This window comes from Orussus abietinus, unplaced genomic scaffold, assembly GCF_000612105.2.
Source record: "Orussus abietinus isolate OABI.00-Male unplaced genomic scaffold, Oabi_2.0 scaffold181, whole genome shotgun sequence".
NCBI classification, from domain to species: Eukaryota; Metazoa; Arthropoda; class Insecta; order Hymenoptera; family Orussidae; genus Orussus; species Orussus abietinus.
The window spans coordinates 98,347-121,356 of record NW_019394482.1 but is presented as its reverse complement, the minus strand read 5'-3'; the positions used below and the strand labels follow the sequence as shown (position 1 = coordinate 121,356).

Below are 23,010 nucleotides of genomic sequence, written 5' to 3'. Positions count from 1 at the left end.
AACGTCCGCATTCTAGGCTTCTATGGAGATTTCTGAATTCTTTGTTAATCTTACAATGTACAGGGAAAAAACATGAATGCTTTATCTACGGATATAGTGTCGTCAATGTATGAAGAGAAGGCATTAATGTTTGCTACTGTACAGTCTTACTTCTGAAATACAGGCAGTTTACACTTAACGAATTCTCCATTCACTTATTTCTATAATTTATACATTTCTTCTTATGAACGTAGTATTTGTTAACAGAATTATTTATATACCAAATGTACTTACACAGTACTAACTCTCGATTTTAGAACGGTCGTCAGGAATCAATTAATTCGAAAAGACGGGAACTATCTGTACATAATTGGTGTATATATAATTTTAGCGTTAATTGGGCCACGTGACAGTAACACACGTTATCGTTAAAACCTACTTGAATCAGAAATTATATAATTTCACTCGAACCAATGTTTTTGTTCTTAAATCAAAACAACACATATCGCTCGTAAATACAAATTATGAATGATTCAATGAGCGCAGATCAATTATTTGTAAAAATAAACTTGAAGAGAAGAAAGAAAAAATGGTAGCACTATTTACTTTTCCGGAATTGATAAAAGTAAAAAAATGGCATCACAATAAAAAGTGTTGTAGGGTACTTCATCTACGCAATGAAGACGGATATTCCTCATGATTTCATTAATCGACCCTAAAATGTCATCAAATTGCTGCTTTTGTATCGTTGACCCTGAAGTTGGGAAAATTGAACTTTCTTTTTCTGACGCTAGAGAGTGGCAAGGAAAAATCACGTGACTGCAAATAACGCTAAAATGGAACGTCCTTGAACTGGCACGCTGAAAGTTTATATCGAGTTGCGGTCTAATCATGCGTATAAAAACAGGAATGTGGAGCAGTGGTCTATCAAGGAAGTAATTTACAATGCGGAAATTTGTATCGCGTTTTGATAATACGCAATCAGCACCATTTCTCCATCGGAACGGAAGCAAGTTGTGGCCTTGGTTTTGGAGACGGCCACCTCAGGGCGCTCTGACACGATTCCGCCCTAGATGGCGTCCTCGGCGGAGGCTGCGGCGGATTATTATTGGAACTCGTCTCGTTGGCCTGCGTTTCGCAGGCACCGTCGGTACGCGAGTTCTTCTCTACCGGTGGGTCTCCACGGTGGTTCCTTTTGGTTGGTTTCCTCTGAGCGTCGTGGGGCGGCGCTGGCGGCGCGCTTTCGACCGATTGAAGACTCGCGGCTCGGTGCAAAGAAAGTCGAAGGGGTTTCTTCGGCGGCGCCGGACGAGTCTTCGTTTGCTGAGAATTATACGCCACCGACGCCTCCGAGTGCTCCGATGCCCGGGACTGGGAGTCCTGGAGGGATACAAACACCCTATTACTTAAAAAGTTTGACAGAGGGCAACTTAGGCCTAAATTGAGGCACCTCACTGCCACTTTCATCGCGTGACTTCGGAGCGAAATTAGTTTCTCTACCATTTTTCCAGATTATGAAACCGTCTGAAACTTTGCCCAGAAGGATACTTCTTGGGATTTTCTGGCTTCTGGAAAACCGTTTCCTAAGGTTCAACGAAAATTTACTAACCAAAGTCATTTTACATTGATGAAAGGTTTTATCTTTAACGCTCGTTTCAGGCATCGCGTCACGTGATCGGTAGCGACGCCATCTTGTTTCAATCTCAAGCGTCGAGCAGGAGAAAATCGTTTCTTTTTCGAAGTTCGTTATATAAAGGGTGCGTATTAGGTAATATGTTTCTGGTAAGGGTGATCGTAAATCTTACTTGTAATCTGTAGTAAGTTGGCTCGGAATCGAATTCCAGAGACTGCAAAGTGGGGGGATTCTTCCGACTCTTTTGCAGGTGCTCCATGGCGGACTCCACTCTGGGCGACCTTCTTCGTTGCGTCTGCGATTGCGATTGCGATTGCTTGCTGTTCAAGCTGGCCGTAGATCGGGCTAACTGGAAGCCTTGGTGCTTCTGCTTGCTTCTGGACTTGTGGTGCCCATTGGAAACTCCATCCGAAGCAAAGTCTATGTCTTTCGAGCTTCGCGATTCACTGAAGCGTCTGGAATGATCGCTGTGGCGATTTCTCACCGTGGGCAAACTTTGACGAAGTTCGGTGGGGCTGTTCGCGTTTAAACCAGGAAGATTCGCTACTAGGGCCGTAACTTGCGGTCCTTTTTGGAATACCTACAAATTTCATATAGGTACCGTTGTACATATACACATGTTATATGACACGGATTATTATATTAAAACTTCATTAACGTATCGTGACTGTACTTTATAAGTACATATTAATTCTACGTGCGCGAATTTACTCAGAAATTAGGCAAAATGATGACCTTTAAGAACCACTTGTCACTGATTTCGTATGATAAACAACAAGATAATTCGGTAGGAAGTGAAGTTAGGCATTAAAATTTCTGAGAATATTTCGATAATTTCTAACAATTTATAACATTCTACTTGCGATATCATTAGTCCCGGATAATGACCCACTAATTTCAAATGATTCTTAAAGAGTCTCATCGCTAGTTTAGAACAATTTCTAATACATCACATTCTACAACAATGCCTGTAACGACATCCAATTGAATTTCCGCGATCTCCAGCATTATTTCGTGAGTAAATAGTCTCTTATATACAGGTTTGTTGAACCATCTGATTGGAGTGAGGCGGCCTGAAGAACATTTGAGCAACATTTGGCCATGGACAATGCGAGGCACTCTTTCCCGAAGGAGTGTCCTGCACGTGGTCAGAAAATAGCTAAAGAAAGGACTCGAAATTGATGACCCCGATCAGGGGGGTCTTCAAAGTGGCCACCTCAGGGTATGCCATGGCGACGCATTTCCAAAAAGGTGTCCTACGGCTAACAGACATCGCGAAGTTTTTCCAGGATTCGAGGAAGTCTGGGCCGTCCTGGAGAAACGAACCTTTGGGAAATGCTATCCTAAAGTCAACCAATCAAGGCTCAGCATTCCAAGTGCATCCCTTCCTAGTTTTCGACAGAGAAAAGGAAAGAAAGTGCATCGAGAATGCAACTTTCCATATTTTTTAAGATTTAGACTCAACTCAGACTTTGAACAATTCGGATGTTTTGTCTCCGCCCTGGGACTTAGGGCGTAACCCGAACACGAGATTGTATCACGAATTCACATCGACTAATTGTATTCTCTATCTGTTATTTTATTAGTACAATAAATTGTTATTGTTGTTCTTATTTAAACTTGTGCGTGGTGCAAATTCAACGAACTCTGAATTTACCTGCCAGGAACTTATCTCAGCGCTCATTTCTAAACGGCGCAAACAAGGTCCGAGAATAGTTATGTAATCCTGGACATGTTCAGGACTACGAAAACTAGTAACTGCAAAAAATCATTCGGATGTTTATAAATATTTGTTAAAAAGGCAAATATTGGATCGATTGCGGGTAGCGTTAGATGTACGCTGTATATTACGTTGATACATGGTTCTGACGGTTCAGATTAGCACGTGTCAGAGTTTGAAGCACTCCCTCGAATTAGCTTGCCACCCTACTCCGAAACGGAGATGTCGGTAGACTCCTGTGGCTGAGTTACCATCGACCATCCCTAATGGTTACTAACTGCTTAATATATTAGGAGATACGAGATCTACCAGGATGGGAAGCACTTTGATTCGAATTTTCAGCCTCTGGATCTGATCGCGTAATAAGCGGTTTTATTTAGGATCCTGTTATCGGAACGCAAGGATCGGCGATCACGACGACAGCTCGATAAGATCGCCTCTAGGGCATGTACCTGAACGTGATCCTGACGACTCGGAGGAGGATCTGTGGGGATCGGAGATCTCGCCGGTGCCAGGAGATCTCTAACCTGTTCCTCGAGATAACCGATCCTGTGGGTGAGTCTGAGGTTATCCGATCTTAGGGTGCGCAGGGCAGCCAAGGATTCACCCCTTCGGAGAACTACGATCTGCGCAGCATCCGGTGCAACGGCCAGGAGCCTCGCCAGGTCGCTTCTTCCGGCTCCGACTACGATCTTCCCGTTGACTTCTAGGATCCTGGAAGTAAAGTAACGTTCTCCTTCATTTCCTCCGTACATAACATTTTTTAAAGCTATTTGTAAATCTTGGCTGAAATACGACTCGAATGTTTTAGAATCTCGTGTATGGAATGAGGGGTCCTTACGGTTGTTTACCTGTCACTAAGAGGATATGATAGGCGCTAAGAAATTTATTCGACGTCGATAAAGTAAAATTCATGTACACCCTTTTTGGTGGTAATGCCGTTTTGAATACTCAAGTGTTAACATAAGCTGGCGCGTCCCATTATCAACATTTATATTTATGTCGAAGTCTTTTATAGTCTATGTTAAGAATTATACGAACTGAAGGGTTCTATATGTCATTTCGGTGAAGTAATGATAAAAAGATCGATGTAAAACTGCCGAAATCCCATGAATTCATGACTGTTTATATTTTGATGAAACAACGTCGCCATCTGTGACGTTTAGCGGCAACTAAATTTTTGCTCTAAAACGTGTGTTAGCCGCAGGATAAGCCAGCACTCTTTTGCAATCGTTGGTGAAAGTATGTACCACATTTTTCCATCTGACTGTGTAATACTCCTTTTCTACGGTACTCTAAATTGTTCGAGCTAGGTCCGGAAACTTTCCATTTTCGATTCTACGCCTCCAAGAAGTGAAAAACATCGAAAGCGTGCCCGGATCACTCCATATTGGTTCTAGTCCATGATAAGTAAATGAATTTTTGAAGAAAAATAATATTTTATGAGTTTCATGACCTACTTTAGGGCCTCCCATATCCACGTGATAAAAGTTGAAACGATTCGGTACACCCAATTCGAAGAATACTTTCCCCAACGATTTGACTTCTCAGATATATAGGCTGACTGTTTCATATCCTCTTAAAAATGGGAAATGACGGTAAGACGAGGTAATACCTTGGAAAAGGGGAAGATGCGACACGGGAGATAGCATTCTACCTGACGTTGTGAAAATAACCATTAATTGCACGTCTTAAAGAAATAGTCTGTAAGGCTAAAGGTTGAGGAAACCTGATACTCCGAGGTGGTCGAAAAGGATGTTCAGGTCTTCGGGTGACGTCCTGCAAACCGATGTCTGTGGGTATTATCGGAATACATCCTTTTTTCCTTTTCTGACGTTACACGTTCCCGATTTTAAGAGGATATGAAAGAGTTAGCCTATATATATCTGAGAAGTCAATCGTTGGGGAAAGTATTCTTCGAATTGGGTGTACCGATTCGTTTCAAATTTTATCACGTGGATATGGAGATCCTAAAGTAGGTCGTGAAACTTATGAAATTTTATTTTTCTTCAAAAATCTATTTACTTATCATGGACTAGAACTAATATGGCGTGGTCCGTACACATTTCGATGTTTTACGCTTCTTGGAAGCTTAGATTCGAAAATTAAGAGTTTCAGGACCTAGCTCGAAATATTTAGAATACCGTAGAAATGAAATATTACAAAATCGGATGGGGATAAAATGGTAAATACTTTCACCTACGATTGCAAGAGAATGCTAGCTGGTCCTGCTGCTACCGCGTGTTTTTAGAGCAAAAATTTAGTTGCAGCTGAACGTCACAGATGGCTAGGTTGGTTCGTCAAAATATAAACAGTCATGAATTTATGGGATTTCGGCAGTTTTACATCGATTTTCTTATCAATACTTTATTGAAATGATATATTGAACCCTTCAGTTCGTGTAATTCTCAATGTAGACTGTAAAAGATTTCAACATAAATATAAATATCGGTAATGGGATGCGCCAGCTTATGTTCTCACTTGAATATTCAAAACGGCATTACCACCAAAAAGTGTATAGATGAATGTTCCTTTATCGACGTCGATTAAATTTTTTAGCGCTGTTCGTATCCTCTTAATGTCAGGGTCCCGGGAATGTTTTCCGAGAGGCAGACGAATATTTTATTATTTCTCCGAAGTATTTTGAACTGCAGGAGTGATTAACATAAATTATATCTCGAAGAATGTCCTCTGGTATAGTATGGAAATTATTGAGAGGTGAGGAGCAGAGATAGATACGGTTTTAAAGGAAGTATGATTCGATGTTTCCCGAGCTCTCTTATCTTGAAGTGGGCTCTCTCTTCGGATTAAGACTTTGAGACCTGATATAACCGGAGACAATTCCAACGAGAGATTTAACTTTTAGCTCTGTATACAAGGTTGCTCCTCTACGTGCTCTATCTGTGATAGGAAAGCGTAAAACGATCTCTGAGCAAGCAAAATAACACCGGATTTTACCGAAGAGGGGAAATAAGGAATAAGGACGCAGTGGAAGCGATTTAAAGAAAAAAGAAACGGAGCAGAATGTGACATGCTTGGAAATTTCAAGTATACAAGATAATCCGGTTCATCGATTGACGTGTATACAGTTCAACTCATAGTTCTATCTTCGTCCATGGCTCACTTTATTCATACCGTAGAAATACCGACGAAGGCACATGGCCCAAACTCGCTCAAATGGGATGAAGTTGTGCGAGACTACAGGTGTAATTAGCACTTCGGTTCATCTACTACGCAAGGTGTGGAACTTGAGTGACAAATCCAAGTTAGTGACCAAACACTTAAGATGACATTTGCGTTGTTCAATTCATAAGCCTCCCCACCATTTATGGCCATTTATCCTGTGGAAACGCTGATGAAGGTAATTAGGACCAAGATCTTGGCTCAAATGGAATGAGGTATGAGGCTACAGGTTTAATTAGCACTTTAGTCCATCTAGGAATGTAACTTGGGTGCCAAGTCCACAGTAGATTAACATTGGATTCGTCGGTTGGCGTCAACATCATCCTATCTACAAGTCCATTTACATCCACAGTTCATCTTATTCATGGTGTTGTAGAAATACCGATGAAGACACACAGCTCAAACTTCAAATTCACTTAATAGGACGAGATTGTGTAACGCTACAGGTGTAATTAGCACTTCAGGCTATCGCGAGAAATGTAACTCAAATGATAAATTCACAGTAGATTAAATATATTTGATCCAGCCCATTAAACCCTTCCGCATCTACGGTTCATCTTAATCATATCGTAGATACGCCGATGGAAGAAGTATTCGAAGCAAACCTGAGCTTCGCTTAAGGTGAAGTGAAACCCCCCTTAAATCAGTCGACTCGAATAAAACACTTTTTTCTTAAGGGTATTGGATCGAACCGTCAATGGAAACGTGACTCTTGAGCACCTAGGAATCATCTTGACACCTTCAAAATTTGGATTTTTGAAAGAAAAATTTTAACTTAGCCCAGACCAGAACTAGAATAGCGTCGCGTTTTCAAATTTTGATCAATATACAATTATTGAAGGCTCTAATATGAGAAACGAAAGGGTCAGGACAATTGTCCAGCCATTTAGAACACTCTGGTAATTGATAAACTTGCATTTGAACGAGATAAAGGTAAAAAAAGTGTTTTATGCGCTGCTATGCTAAAGCGATGGTAATACGAGGTCTCGGAGTGAAGATTTAATTGACCTGGAAATCACAGATGGCGCAGGGGGTCCCTCTGCAGTCAATTGGAGCCACAGAAACCATGAATCCAGAGGATTTCTGGAGTTTTACTTCGATTTCTTTATATTTATTGTACGAAAACGACAGGTGGAGTATGCCATTTGGTACAATATTCAATGTAATTCGACACAGCTGTCGATATAAAAACGAACGTCGGCAACGTAGGTATTCAGAAAAATCTTCTTTAGCAATGTCGATCAAGTTCCTCGACGTATTTCACGTCACCTTAAACAGGATGAGTTGGGATGCTACAGGTGTAATTAGCACTTTAGATCATCGACTACCCAAGGAATGGAACTTAAGCGATAAGTCCATAGAAATCACCACGTACTTAGGGTGATTCGGTTAATCAATTGACATTTCCCCTATCCAATTCGTAAGCCTGGGGTAGGAATGTTGATGAAAGCGGGATCAAATTTCGGTTTCACAAAACGGGATGATATCGCGCGAGACTACAGGTGCAATTAGCACATTAGCCCATTAATTATCCGAGGAATGGAATTTGGGTGATGTGTTCAGGGTACATCAGCATATACCAAAGTCGATTCAATCAATTGTTCGACATCTGCGTCCAATTCCAAAGTCCACCCACCCATATGGTTAATTCCATCCGTGTCTCAGAAACGCTGAGATGAGGTCGTGCGAGGTTGTAGGAAGCAATTAGCACTTTAGTCCACCTATTACCCTATACTGAACTTAAGCGATAAATCCACGGTAGATCAAATATATAAGATAATCCAATCCATCGATCGGCCCCTACACCATCCAGGCCATAAGCCACCTACACCCACGGTTTGCCCTTTCCACGGTGTTGGAACACTGATGAAGGCACTTGGCATAAGTTTCAGCTCCACTCGAATGGGACGAGGTCGTGCGAAGTTGCAGGTGCAATTAGCGGGGGCACATGGCGGACTTCCGGCGGTGCTTCACGCTACGGCGACCCTTGGGAACCGAACTCCAAGATCGGCCATTGTTCCCACTGATACCCGGTCTGTCTGGCTGAAGGTACTGCGCTTTTCTCGCGACGTCGCCACGCATCCCGGGGAAGAAACCTCCAAGAGGTTCGGATGCGTACACCCCGCGCAGTTTTCACCACGGAACTCCGTTGTTCCGAGGACGCGAAAGCGGAAAAGCGCCTTAATTGCGAGAGACCGAGAAGGCGGGATCATTCCCGTGGCTCGATAAACGAACGAGAGTTTACAAACGTGGTTACCCTGGAAAATGCGGATCACCCCGAAGGGTATTCATTCAGGAAATCATAAATTTTAAACCTTGTGAGCGCTAAGCCCTTTTGACGTATGGGCGAATTTCATCAGGGCGTGTAAGCAATATTGGACCAAACGTCGGACGCACTTATGGGTCCAAAGCACTCAAAGGGTTAACGCTCGAAATCAGGTAAAAATCGTCAGCAGAAATCATTGGAAATCGTTGGAAACCACCAAGACACCGTCACAAATTTAAGGTCGAACGTCAATTGTTACAGAATCGCATTGTTGTCTATCAAATCAAATCAAAGGCTATCGGCTCTTAACTCTTTTATTACGGCAGTCCGCTCCGCCAGACAATAACCACCACTGAACGCGACACTGCGCCGAAAGAGTACACATTGCGCGCCGGCAGTCTTTTCGCTGTTCGAACTTACGTATTCCACCGGAACAACGCCTTCTTGACATCCTTTTGTATGTACATTTTTCTAAGTGTTGAATAACAACAGTTTTGTCGTATTAATCCATTATTAAATTTCCAAATAAAAGTTTAACCTTAACTTTTAAGAAATTAAAAGTTATACCAATAGCTGGTCTTTTCGTCTCGTTTCGATGGCCAAAATGTGTTACGTATGTTCAAAATATACTTTTAGGATGATTAATCCAATACGAGTGACTACAATCAAAAGATACTCTACGGATCTGGCAGAATTTGTTATCGACTAAAGTCGGCGCTCGTATACGAAGGTCGTCACATGTGTTCCGACTATAGTCGGCGTTCGTACAAGTTGGCGTATACAGGTCGTCGCGCGGATGCCGACTATAGTCGGCGCTCGTAAGGAAAGGTTAAAGGAGGAAATCATTTTCACTAATTTCCGAGGGAATAGCGTCTCGGGTCACACAGTGCTGCGTTCGCTTAGTGCAATATACATACGTGCACCCTTGCATTTAATTAATGTGCGAAGGAATATACGTTCTGGTTATTGAAAATAGGGCGTATCACACAGGACGCCGCTTCCGTGGACCCTAAAGCAATAAAAACGGTTTCTACGAATTTACCTACAACTTGACCCTGTTTCAAGACCGAAACTACGTGCCATACGTGGACCGTTAGCTTATTCCACGGTAAACTTTTCATTAGCCCTCTTCTTCGTTAAAAGTTCCAGATGATGATGAGATTCAGTGGCGAATGTTCCAAAGTAAAGTCAGCTGATTATCCCAACCCATGCGTCAATATGGAAATAACCCAGTTTTAAGTTCAAGTGAAACACGTCGAGGAACTTGATCGACGTCGGTAAAGAAGATTTTTCTAAATAAGACCTTAAAGTGAAGTGAATCCCCCCTCAAATCAGTCGATTTGAATAAAACACTTTTTTCTTAAGGGTATTGGATCAAACCGTCTGAAATTTTGAGATGTGACTCGTGAGCACCTAGGAATTATTCTGACACCTTCAAAATTTGGATTTTGAAAAGAAAAATATTAACTTAGCCCAGACCAGAACCAAAATTGCGTCGAGCTCTCATATTTCGATCAATATACAATTATCGAAGGCTCTGATATGAGAATCGAAAGGGTCAGGACAATTTTACGACAATTTAGAACCCTCTGGTATTCGATCAACTCGCATTTGAACGGGATAAAGGCAAAAAAAGTGTTGTATGCGCTTGTATGCCAAAACGATGGGAATACGAGGTCTCGGAGTGAAGATTGAATTGACCTGGAAATCACAGATGGCGCAGGAGGTCCCTCTGCAGTCAATTAAGGCCCCAGAAAGCATGAATCCAGAAGATTTCTGGAGTTTACTTCGATTTCTTTATAATTATTGTACGAAAACGACAGGTGGAGTATGCCATTTGGTACAATACCCAATATAATTCGACACAGCTGTCAATATAAAAACGAACATCAGCAACGTAGGCATTCAGAAAAATCTTCTTTAGCAACGTCGATCAAGTTCCTCGACGTGTTTCACTTCACCTTAAAGGATTGGATAAAAGACTATTCTTACAGGTCTTTGTCATTTTCTTGGGTACCAAGTTCATCGTTAGGTGTACAATGTAGCAAATGAGACTCCGAGGATGGTATGACATTAAATTACTGACCTGTCCCCTTTGCAGAGGCCCGAATCCTCGATGGCCCAGTCCACGTAGAGTCCTGGGGCGTCGTCTCTGGGACCAGCTCCGAACCTGGGACTCTTCGGATCAGCGCTCACTTCCACGGCGTGAACCGTCACCTGGGTCGAGCCATTGATGCAACTAGAATGACGAGTAGGAATAAATCGAACGAATCCTCCAAGTTTTCACCCCGATGAGTGGATTCTCCCCGAGTGACCCGGGAGTGCCGCTGATCGGGTTTCGCGGGAGCTTCGCCCTGTGAAAGCACTGAAGGCCGATAGACGGGTCCAGAAACCAACGAAATCCTTGAAATTCTTCAAGAGATTTTCTCTCGAAATCCTGCCAATCCGTCGAGTTACCCGGTGGGAAGGCATTGCGGTGTAAAGTGGGATGAGGAACGCAATTGCCCGGGATTTTTACGGGGATAGTCGGGCCGTGTATGAAATACAGGGAAATGAAACACTTTGGGTGGAGCTGTGCTCGTGAGGTGGAATTGTGGGTTCAATAAGAGAAATGGAATGTGCTGCTCGGAATCCGGGAGGGATTCTGTCGGATTTAACAAATCCGGCGATGACTTGTAACTCGGGATTAAGAGGTGAAAGATGGAATGTTGTAATTCCTGAAGTTTTTGCAATTTTCGTTCGGAATTTTGGTAATCCTTTGAGTTATCTTGTGGGGAGGTGTTGGAGCAGAGCGGGACAAGAAACACGATTCAAAGGATTTTACCAGGGACAGTCCAAGAGGATCGTTTCTCAGGGTGGCAGGAAACGGAGTTGGATCAATGACCAGGAATTATGAATCCCATTAGATGAAAGGACCTGTCGCAATAATACGTGGAATGAAATAGTGGAGCTCCTCTTTTTCCCTGCACGAAGTTCTTCGAATTGCGCCACCATTTTTCCCACGTTTACCTGAATATTGTATCGTTCTTCTGTTTCTCGTGGGTTTCCGCCAATTCTAAGGCGGCCTGCAGAGCTCGGCTTTCCTCTCGAAGCGTCAGAAGTTCCAGCTCTTCCCTACCGAGTCTGTACTCCAATTCTGCCTGCTGAATTCGGACGTCGATATTGCTGGAAAAAAATTTGACAACGATCATTGACCATCTCGGAACTCCGAAAATACGACTAAAACGTGCAATCGTGAAAAATAAAACATAAGTCTATCTGTTCAACGCTTATAAATTCACCGGAATGTATAAAAATGTTCCCGTGTCCTCATAGGGATACAAGTCTCCTTCAGCAATTACATCAGACGTCACTTTGCTCGAATTTCAAAAATAAATCCCCACGTCCATTAGTGAAGTACATCGTTAAAGGAGCTATGAAATAATAAGTAGAAGAATCGGCTTATCAACCGGTAGTCCACCATTAAGCTTCTTAACGATTAACCGAACTGTGATAACCCACCCAGTTAGTTAGCAACGAGGTACCCCCTGCCACAGATTTGCATTTTACATCGGGAGATTAATATTTGGTGACTCGGTGGCCATTGAATGATTAATAGGCTACCCGGTCGAGTCCTGGTCACTCATGATGATCGATACGATAATAACTTCATCAGAACTTTACACCAAAAGGTCGTTACCGGTAAACGATCTAAAGTCCGAATGTCAGCGCGATAATTCCGAGATCAAAAAGCAAGAAAAAAGGCGCGATCCCGAATTATTCTGGATAAATGGTCGAAGTGTGCTCACAGTTTGAGGGTAGAAAACGTTTTTGTTTCATGGATCGCAGTCAGGAATTTATTTTTGTCACAAATTAATTAATCTCGAGGGCGCCTTGGTGTCGACCACTTCTTTGAAGGCGGGAGGCCTCCACGCCAACATAGTTATGCGTGGCAGGAAGAAATTGTCCAATTACGACAACAGTGCAGAAGTAACGCCTCGGCTTCTTGTGTCACACTTCTTGTAACAAAGGTGGCATAGAGGTGTCCTTTGAGCAGAGTGAAAGCTATCCTCCAACTCGCCGCGTTTGAAACGGCATATAGAGTGAGTTCCGTTGTATTATTTAGTAGACACTGTTATTGTCGTTTTGAGTTTCCCTCCGTTCAGTCCCGGAAACTTTGGTGTGTTCCCAGAGGATGTTCATCGTTATCGAGAAACTCCCGCTAACTTCAAGGGTCGCCATCGGAGGTCCGCGGATGCGAAGGTATCAATTGACGCAAGTATTTCGGGCAGGATTCGATAAATTAATATATTTTGCGTCATAACTGTCATCTCGATTAGCCGTAAAAATTAAGGACGCAGGTTTACGTCTCCGTTGGGCAAATGATAATACGCGAAATACGTATTTTTACGTTATCTGACGATGCAAATACGTCGTGCAGTATTTTTCGAAAAGTTAACATTTTTGTCGCATTTATCACATCGATTAACCGTAAAAAATAAAGGACGTAAATTGTATCGGTGGGTAAATGGTAAAACGTGGTTTGCAATTTTTATACCATTTGATGGTGCAAGTATTTCGTATAGGATTTCTCGATAAATTCGAGACGTTTTGCCCGCATCTTCCATATTGCTTATCCGAGTGCTAGAGAAAATTTGTATACTTAAAATCATACTTTAGAAAAATTACTGCAATTGGAAAGGTACGTAATAATGAGCGTAAAAAGTCAAACACACCCATCTACGTTACCGACGTGAAGTATATAAAATGCTTTTCAGACGTTCTCTCTTTTCAATTTTGTACCTTGATGCAGGATCAAACAAAACAGCAAGAAATGTTCTACACTGTCAAGATCAGGACGGAAAACTACGATGTCTTTTTAAATCGGCGTTTTAATATAAAAAAGATAAAACTAACAATCCCAAAGTACACCGGGAAATATCGTTGCTTCTCATATAATTGACCTATTACGATATCTTTTCATTATCTTACAAGTAAAATCGAAGGAATCACCCGAAAAAATGTTTTTAAACTTAAAGAAATTTAATATAGAAACTATTCTCACTCCTACCATCTGCTAACGTACATGTTGAACTTATCGTAAACCTTTGTATACGTTCAAAACAATTGAGCTCCTCGTAAAGCTCTGTACATGCAGGAAACAATTCCTTCCTGGATCATTAAGTGGCCTCCCTGGTGCAGCTACTCGTAATATTCTCAGAAAAATCCCTTTTCTTAGCTTGAAAAATAACACGCAAGCACCTCCCTCGGCAACTCACACGGTGAACGGTCCCTTTATAGACCCCCTAAACTGCAGGGGGTTCCCCCTGGGTAGATTTCCCCTTTCGTTTCGACTTACTCGGTAATGTCGAGACGCTCGAGCGCCAGTTTGAGGTTCTTAATGGCCAGCCTTTTATTGTCGGCGTCGCGGCGCAGCCTCTGCAGGCGTTCCTCGGTTGCCTTCCTGTCAGCATCCGTTAGAGGAGGCACTCCGTTGCGTAGCGCCAACCGGTTGCTCAGAGTATTGCACAGCTGGCCCTTCAACCTGTCAAAATGGCATTTAATCTCGATCCTTGACAACGGTCGGACAGCGAGCCGCGATAGCAGCCAAACACGGCACCCAGCCTAAGGGCCCGTATTAATTTCGGATCTGATATCCTATCGATAATGACCATACTCCGGCTTCGATAAATGTGCTTCATTGAATCGACTAAGTACAGGGTCGAGGCTGCTCATGCGAGAAAAAGTGTCTGGTGATTTATGCCGGGATGATGCTCCGAAAGGAGGTCAATCGAGATTCGGAACCGGGAGGTAATGGATCGGACGATAATCGGAGGTGCGCTTTGGATTTTGTTTTTTTCAACACTCCGGGGATCTTCGAACAAACTTGGAAATTGCACCGTTAAAAACATCGGCTCGGAGGGTAGCATACGCGTGGTCGAAGTTTTGTTAAGATATGATCTGCAAGATGTTTGGAAACGTATAAGACTTTGCTCGAGACTTTAGTGTTCAAGTGTAGGAATTTCAGAAGGCATGTATAGATACTGAAATTCGAAATCTTTTGTATACTAATTTTCGATCACGTCTGTGAGAATTCGGAGACAACTGTGCATGAATGCACACATAGGTGTATGACTTGTCACAAGACACGTATATGAAAATTCGGACGCTTTTGTAAACTGATTATCGATCACTTACGCATACACGATTCTATGCATTTTGTGAAAAGTGTATTGCAGGACATTTATCGTCACTCGCACTGATTTTTTTTCCATTTTAACATTTTGTTCAAAATCTGGAATACTTTTGTACGAATTCTCACGTAGAAATGGCGTTCTTCAAAGTGTAGTATACATTTGTCCGGTTTTCGTTTCGAATGCAGCACTATACTGTTCGAAATATCGAGTGATTTACAGAAAATCAATGAAGGGACGCTTGAATCTCGGTGCAAGATGAAGATAATCGTGTTTACAGATTTTGATAATTGAATTTCTTTCAAGGTAATATTTTTCTCGGAATTTTCGAGATGAAACCTACGTCTGGATGATGTTCTCCTTGTCGCGGAGTGCAACCCGAAGTGCATCTAGCTCTTTGCAGTGGTCCCGGGCTCGATGACCCGCGGGGGATGTCACCCCCGAGACGCTTCCACCTTTTTTCCGCCTCGGTGTCGTCGATAACGATACCTCGATGCTGGCCATCTGAAACAAACGTACACGCAATATTAACGCTATACTATGAAACTAAGAAATTACAAACAATACTTGTAGTACGAGGGATTCTCAAGGATCTCCCTTGGATTTCCAACATTTTCAAAAACACGTCCTGAAAGTTTTACATTCTGTAAAAGAACCAATACAAGAGTGGACACTTAAATACAAGTTTTCACCCTGTGAACAAAAATTATCACAGGATTGGCCACAAAATTATTGCAGTTTCTGTCGTTTAAAATTTGACGCTTCGTTTTCAAATAAAACCATTTTCCCTTTATGTCTACGTCATATATCATTTTAAAGCGCAAACTTTGCTCTACATTTCTCTAATCATATGTTTCAAATGAATTTTCTGGACAACCTAACGTATTTATGAAACATGTATTGAAACACTTGTTTAGATATCGAAAGTATAACACCTTTGTACGCACGTTTACTGACACGTTTTTTAAGTTGAAACACCTGGCTTAAAAATGTCCAATAAAAGGTTAAAACTCAAAATTCTTTAATACGAACATGACTAACATTTGTACATTTACTTGCACGAAACTAACGAATATGTGTAACGATGCAGCCACCCATATAAGCCTTAACCCGACCTCGGTTTCCGTCGTTAAGGTTCCGTCGTTAAAGGGATGTGAAAGTGGCATCTAAAAAGTCAATCTTCACGAAACCTTTCTCCAAACTCGTGCCGAATCGTTTCAAACTTTACAACGTGAACGTAGAGACTATATGGGAGGTTCGGACATCCGTGAAATGTCACTTTGTCTAAAAAAATTTTAAAAATGCCTATAAATAAATCTAAACTAAAAATTAAAATTTTGTGAGTTTTCGGACCTTCCTTATAGCCTCCACATTTATATCGTAAAGTTTAAATCGATTCGGTATCCCCACTTCGTAGAAAAGTTTCATGAACGAAAACTCTGACGCCAATTTTGCATCACCTTAACCTCGGTAAACGACTTCCAGCCCCATTGGGAAATAAATACTCGGCAGCGATTCTGACAATTTGTCCAGCCTGGTGCCGGAGTAAAGCAGAGCACATCTCTCAATTTTCCCATTGTCCAGCTCGCCAGCTACGCAAACAGCCAGCAGGTGAACCATCCGACCTCAAAGAACGCTGCGAGCGAATCCGATGAAAAGGTCCCGCGAGTGCAAGGGGAAGCCCAGTCCCTTCGTTCTGCCGTTGTTGCCGCGGAACGAGGAATTTCGCCAGGTGGATTTGAATATGCTAATCGGAGGCGAGGCGCTTTCGGTACCAGCAGAAGTTGGAGTATTCCCGTCGTGCGCACCCGCCGGCGCGTTTTGTGCGTGACATAGTGGTGCACCGAAGCCTGCAGCCGGGATTCACTTACGCGCGCAACGTGCGTCAAGTTACAAGTGCCCCCGGGTGGGTCTCTTTGTTTTCGACATAACTCTTATATCCAGGGCCGGCGAAGTCGCAATTACCCCGAGGAAACCTGCCAGATGAAAGGCGGGACGGTATTTAAAATCCGGCCCGGCTCGCGTGTCTTCCTCGTCGGTAATCCTCACCAGGAAAAAAAGCCCCCTATCGTTTCTGGTGATATTTCACTCGCGGGATTCGCTTTCTTATTTTGTTATCGCTATTCTCGGGGAGCCCTCGAGGGGGTGGAGTCGCGGTTACTCCTGCAATATATCGATGCACTTGCAGTCCCGACCTGGGGAACTCCCGATCTCGTTGCCGATCGGCAAATTGCGATTCGCTCCTTGCGCAAGAGATCCTCCGCATTACCGAGGGACTGATTTTATTGCCACGGGGTGGGTCTCTGGAATAATTGGGTAATCTCCCGGGTAATGGACGGTGGAATCGGATGGCTACACGGTCCCAATACTGTGATGATGTTCCGCCGTAAATGTGACTTTGACTAACGTCTGCAGAAATTTGGAAGGTAGGAAAGGGCGGGGAATAACGAAATTCAACAGTTGTGCCCTATTGGAAATGTTACGATATTTAAGGTGATATGAAAGGCGCTGAGAAATTTAATCGAGGTCGATAAATTAAAATTCAGCTATACCTTTCTTGGTGGTAACGTCATTCTGAATACTCAAGTGGTAACATAAACTGGCACGTCCCGTTACCGACATTTATATTTATCTTGAAGTCTTTTACAGTCTACGTTGAGAATTGGACGAATTGAAGCGTTCCATGTGTCATTTTAGTAAAGTAACGATGTTGAGGTCGACGTAAAGTTGTCGAGATCCCGTGAGTTCATAATTCTAACGGTTGTTTAGAACAACCGTCGCCATTTGTGACGTTTAACTGCAACTAAATTTATGTTTTAAAAACACGCGTTAGCAGCAGGACAAGCCAGCATTCTCTTGCAATCGCTGGTGAAAGTATTTACCGCATTTTCCCATCTGACTCTGTAAAATTCCATTTCTACGGTATTCTAAATTGTTCGAGCTAGGTCCTGAAACTTTTCATTTTCGATTCCAAGCCTCCAAGAAGGGTAAAATATCGAAAACGTGCCCGGACCATATCATGTTGGTTTTAGTCCATTATAAATAAATACATTTTTTAAGAATAATGAAATTTCATGAGTTTCAGCACCTACTTTAGGGCCTCCATATTCCCGTGGTAAAATTTGAAACGAATCGGTACTCCCAATTCGGAGAATACTTTCCCTAACGATTGGACCTCTCAGATATATATATGTATATATTCAGCCGATTTATATATATATATATATATATCGACTATATATATATAGGTTGACTCTTTCATATCACCTTGAGGTAATCATTCTATATGTATCAAAACGTGAAAATGTTTGTAAAATTTTTCTTCAAACTGGGTGCACCGAATTATCTGAAACTTTAACGCGTGATTATGAAGGCTCTAAGGAAGAACGCGATGTTCGCGAAATTTCATTTTTCAAACAAAAATGTTTTTCTTCGATTCTTGTCCGAAATAAATACATTTTTTCGAAAAATTAAATTTCACGAGCATCGCATTCTTCTTTAGAGCCTCCATAATCTCGTGATGAAGTTTTAAATGATCCGGGCACCCAAGGTAATATGCAAGAGTCATTCAGTGCTATTAAATGCTAAATGCTAATGTTTACTAAAACCCCAAACAGCGATACATGAAATGAAAGCCGGACAAATGTATCCTACATTTGAAGGATTGTAAGAACTTTTCTCCACTCTGTGTATATAAAAATGTAAAAGTAAAAAAAAAAACATAGAAAGGAAATCTCGCATTTGCCGAAGGAATTCAACTATGAAAAAATACTAGGCAGGGCAATTAATTTGACGGTCAAGGTATTTCATATTTCGCCGGACAGGTCGTTCGTTAGTCCCGGGATTTATCGCCATGACCACGAGACATAATGGTCACGTAACATGGCCGTGAGCAATAATTCGCGGCCAGCAGCGATTGCTCGGTTATTTTTTCCCACTTGTATTACATAAATAATGCACTCATGTACTCGCGTGTACTTCCCTTCGTTTTTAATTTCCCCCGTTTCGCGCGACGTACGTTCCTCTACTTTTCTCCCGTGGCTTTCTCAGGAAATTCCGTAAAAGCGCCGGTAACGATAAAACGAAACGGTTTAGCAATAGGGAAGTCAATGAGTCTCGACCTGACAAAGTTGTAATGCAGAAACGGCTGTTTCGTCGAATTGCACGGAGAAGAACAGTCCCTGCTCGTGACAGTAATTAGAAAATAAAGGACGGCAAATGGCTTCCGTAAAAGTTCTTCGCTTGCCCCGGCCCGGATCGCCGCTGACACAGAACCAAATTGAATCTCGCGAAGGGAAGGCCGCCTCGTTTTTCAGGCAGTTCTTCACTCCGTGAATAAACTTTCATTGTCTCCGGGATAATTGGATCATTCCTCCTTGACGTCGCGATCGAAGGACCGTGACACAGCCTGAGTAATTTGACGTTCTTTGATTCTTTATCGTGACTTCCTTAACGATGAAGGGTGCTTTATCGTGGACAACGATGCTCTACAGTAAATTATTCTAGATTACCTGCGTTACTACATGCAAATGTAATGAAACGCTGGGAATTTATATTTACAACAGATTTTATCCCAAGTGTTAATTCGGAGAGTTAACGCATTCTCTTATTTTACTGCAATTAAGGCAAGTGCAGTACAGTCCTCTGTATTAATTGTATAATTTAACTAGTGGCGGTTATGCATGTTCTTCGACGAATTAATACCCTACTTACCAAATGAACTGCAGCATTTTAAAATCAAAGTTGCGCACATCTGATAACCATGTACATCGTGTAGAATAATGAAAGGAAACTATGACTTATATCGCGGTAATGACAAATATTTGTTTACATTAAAATGAAGTCACTGTCTTTTTAGATTATCCTAAACGATACATGCCAGCCTCCGATTTGCACGATTTTTATTCTTAGGTCATGCGATGTTTTTTTTGACGAGCAATATATATTCCGTAAAATTATAAAATAAATAATACGCCGTACGGTGTTTGACTCTTGAAAAATTGATGAAACACTAGGATGAGAATATGTTCACGTAGTACGTAATTTTGAAGGGCCTGTAATAACGGAACGTTTAAGAAAAATTACGGAAGTTTAATGCACCGCGTAATTGATTCTAACTGTAAAATTGTCAAAGGAAAAATAGTCGATCATTTGCAGAACTTGCTTTCGTCCTGAAATTATCTTGAGAAATGTCCACTCCTGAAGTATGCCTATTTCAGTGTCACCATTTACACCCTGTACCACTCCAGCGTCCCAATCTCTTCTTGCATCTCGGGACCGTTAATCGTCCTAAGAAGGCGTTATCACCGGGCGTTATTTGTTAAGAAATAAAAAAGAAAGCTGGGACATCTCGCCCGGTTCCTCGTAGCACGCCTTTATCTCCATCCCAGCTGCCCGTCGATGGATATCACAGCCGGTGGTCCAGGAGGTCATCATCCCGGACATGTCCAGGACCCGTTCTCGGACATCTTTGAAGACAAGTCCGAGACACATCCCGAGAAGAGCGGTTTCTCACGGCAGACAACGTGACGATTTCTTCCGCAGGACGCGTCCTGCGAGGTCGGAGGCTTCGTCCTGTTCCTTACCGGCGGAAACCCATTAATGTTAAGACGTCCCGGGCTCCCGTGGCCACAAATCATAGGATTTAATGGAACGATAAATTTGCATCCTCAACGGCCCTTTTAGGCACCTCCCGATCGAATCCATCGTAAAGTGGACGGTAAAACGGAAGACGTCAAGAGGCTCGAGTCCTCGGGATCCCCGAAGACGTCCTGTCGAGGTCGGCTGCGAGTGCTCTATCGCCGGCAGAATTTCAATCATAATTTGAGTTAGCGGTTTTTAAACGCGCCGCCATTCGCGGGGTTTCGCTTTAAGCCTCCTATGATTTATGTGGGATAAGAGAACTTCGAGGAAGCGTCGGCGACTTCTTGGTCGCGGGACCTTGCGGTGCTGTGCCATCACGATTTTTTGAGACTCCATTCTTTGCTGAAGAAGTTACGAATCCTGCGATACCGGCGTTTCAAATGAGAATCTTTAAGTTATGCCGTGGTTCGGTAAAATAAAAAAAATTGCTTCCTAATGTTACCTGTCTTTGTGGGATGAAGGAACATATCTTCATAATTAGTGACTCCGAAAATCCTTTCAACAGTTTAAACACAGCTTCAATGTCACTTACACTCACTCATTTACTTATGATCTCGTTTTAGTTATCTACAGTCAAATATAAGATTCCAGTAATTTCATAATCGCAAGAGGCCTTGCAGAGTTATAAGGCCTCACCACCACACTTGTTGCATCCTAATGGTTCAACGTAGCCCATCGGCTATTTATTGACTAGACAAAATGACCTAGACATCGTGAGTGCACCTGACCGTTCCATCGACGGAACATCACGAGCGAATAATTCCTAAGTTCAATTAGACAAAGCCCAAGACCTCCCTTTCCATCCGCTAGTCCCTCTTCAGCTCTCAAGCTTTAATTACCCCCCTCCGATAATCACGAGTTACGCCCAGCCCCAATTACCATACGTCCTCTTAAACACATCTTGGGATAACTAGAAAAAGCACTGAAATCCAACCGCCTCATTTGGACCCATATTTCATAACGAATTAAACAGCGATTCAAGCAGTGCCATGCCCGACCATACATCACTACCTCGAAGCATCATGCCGTATGATTACACGACTGTCGGCCCAATTAAATTTGTCTTTCTGCCCACACCATGCGATGTCCATTGCTGGTATAATCGATGGTGCAAGAGCATAAAAAGTGCGTAGGGCACTTTCTTTGCAGATTCGCATCGTTCAGCCGGAAGGGTCAGGAAGAGGGACTGATCCCGGTAGAGTCCTCCTTCGATGGAGCCGCAGGTCCTGTTTTTGCCAGTCTCTCGTGTCCATCGTGGGTGCCAATTGAAATTAAATTTCGAGCTTTCCGCAAACGTCGGGGCGCGGCACAGATGGGGGGCGAAGCCGCTTTTGATGTCAGTCTTTTTGCCGCGTTCGACTCGGCGCCGCCGGGCATTCCTGCGGGATGGAAAAATTCCAGCCGCTCCTGGAACCGGCGAAGAACCCCAGGAATCGTCGAAATGCAAGGAGGATTCGCGTCAAGGGATCCACGGTTATCTTTCTTATCCCCGAACGCAGCCGTTAATTCCCCCTGAGTACGTTTTTTCCGTATTTTCAGCCCCTGGCGCGAGAGGGGAGTTTCTCTTCTATTTGCTTCGAGGAGTTTCTCGAACGACCCTGCGAGGACTGAAAGGATTCGAAAAATAGGGAAACGATTGCTCAATGTTTCTAATTTACTCTATCGCAACCATGCTGCTGTCAATTATTGACTCATTTCGTCACATTTTTATTTACATTTCTTTGATATTAACCACTTTTATGATGGTTCAGAGAATTTCACCCAGAGAGAAAAATGGGTGCATTATTACGTAATTACAGGAACAGTTATGCATAGAGACCTCGTTAACCTGTTGTTATGAGTAACTGGTTGCGTAATTTTCTGCACAGATGACAAAGTTTTAATTACCCGAACTCATTATTATTGTTAAATGAATCAAAGTCTCGGTAGCTGATACCATGCAAGGTACGGGTAACGATCGATGGTAACGAGATTACACCTTGCGAACTAATTGTTGGACATTCATGGAACAACTTAAACTTTCAACCTGCGATTTCCAATGATGTGGATAATTCCGTAATCAGGGACTGTATCTACAATTTACATTGTAAAATTTTCACAAATCTTGTACACAGGGTAAATTATCTGCACGCTATCTAACTAGTCAGAAACCGAACCATTCCTTATACAGAAATTGTTTTTCAATTTCTATCACCGGTACAGCACTCTGCCAAGAGGTTCAACCTCTTTATCACATCTCATCCTCTTCCTTAACTATTTCAACTGTGGAGCTATGCTTCCTGAATATTGAGTAAATACTCTAATCTAAACACGCGTAATGACTTTATCGGGTTATTCCAAAAGTTTTATTATTTTCTGGCAACCTTTTCCTCCGTTTTACCGACTATCCTTACATGACTGACTGACGTTACAT

General features: G+C 42.4%; 1 protein-coding gene across 5 annotated transcripts in view; it reads right to left on the bottom strand.

Moving 5' to 3' along the window:
* Positions 1 to 23,010, bottom strand: part of LOC105703800 — a 108,347-nt gene continuing 85,337 nt past the window's right edge. For all 5 annotated transcript variants that reach the window (XM_012432481.1, XM_023432492.1, XM_012432479.1 and 2 more), the window contains 7 exons: positions 15,298 to 15,458; positions 14,120 to 14,305; positions 11,791 to 11,946; positions 10,868 to 11,020; positions 3,785 to 4,046; positions 1,785 to 2,192; positions 1 to 1,359 (listed from right to left, as the gene is read on the bottom strand). In XM_012432481.1, coding sequence (XP_012287904.1) covers positions 961 to 1,359; positions 1,785 to 2,192; positions 3,785 to 4,046; positions 10,868 to 11,020; positions 11,791 to 11,946; positions 14,120 to 14,305; positions 15,298 to 15,458 — 1,725 coding nt within the window. In that variant the 3' untranslated portion in view covers positions 1 to 960. The remainder of the gene's footprint in view (positions 1,360 to 1,784; positions 2,193 to 3,784; positions 4,047 to 10,867; positions 11,021 to 11,790; positions 11,947 to 14,119; positions 14,306 to 15,297; positions 15,459 to 23,010) is intronic.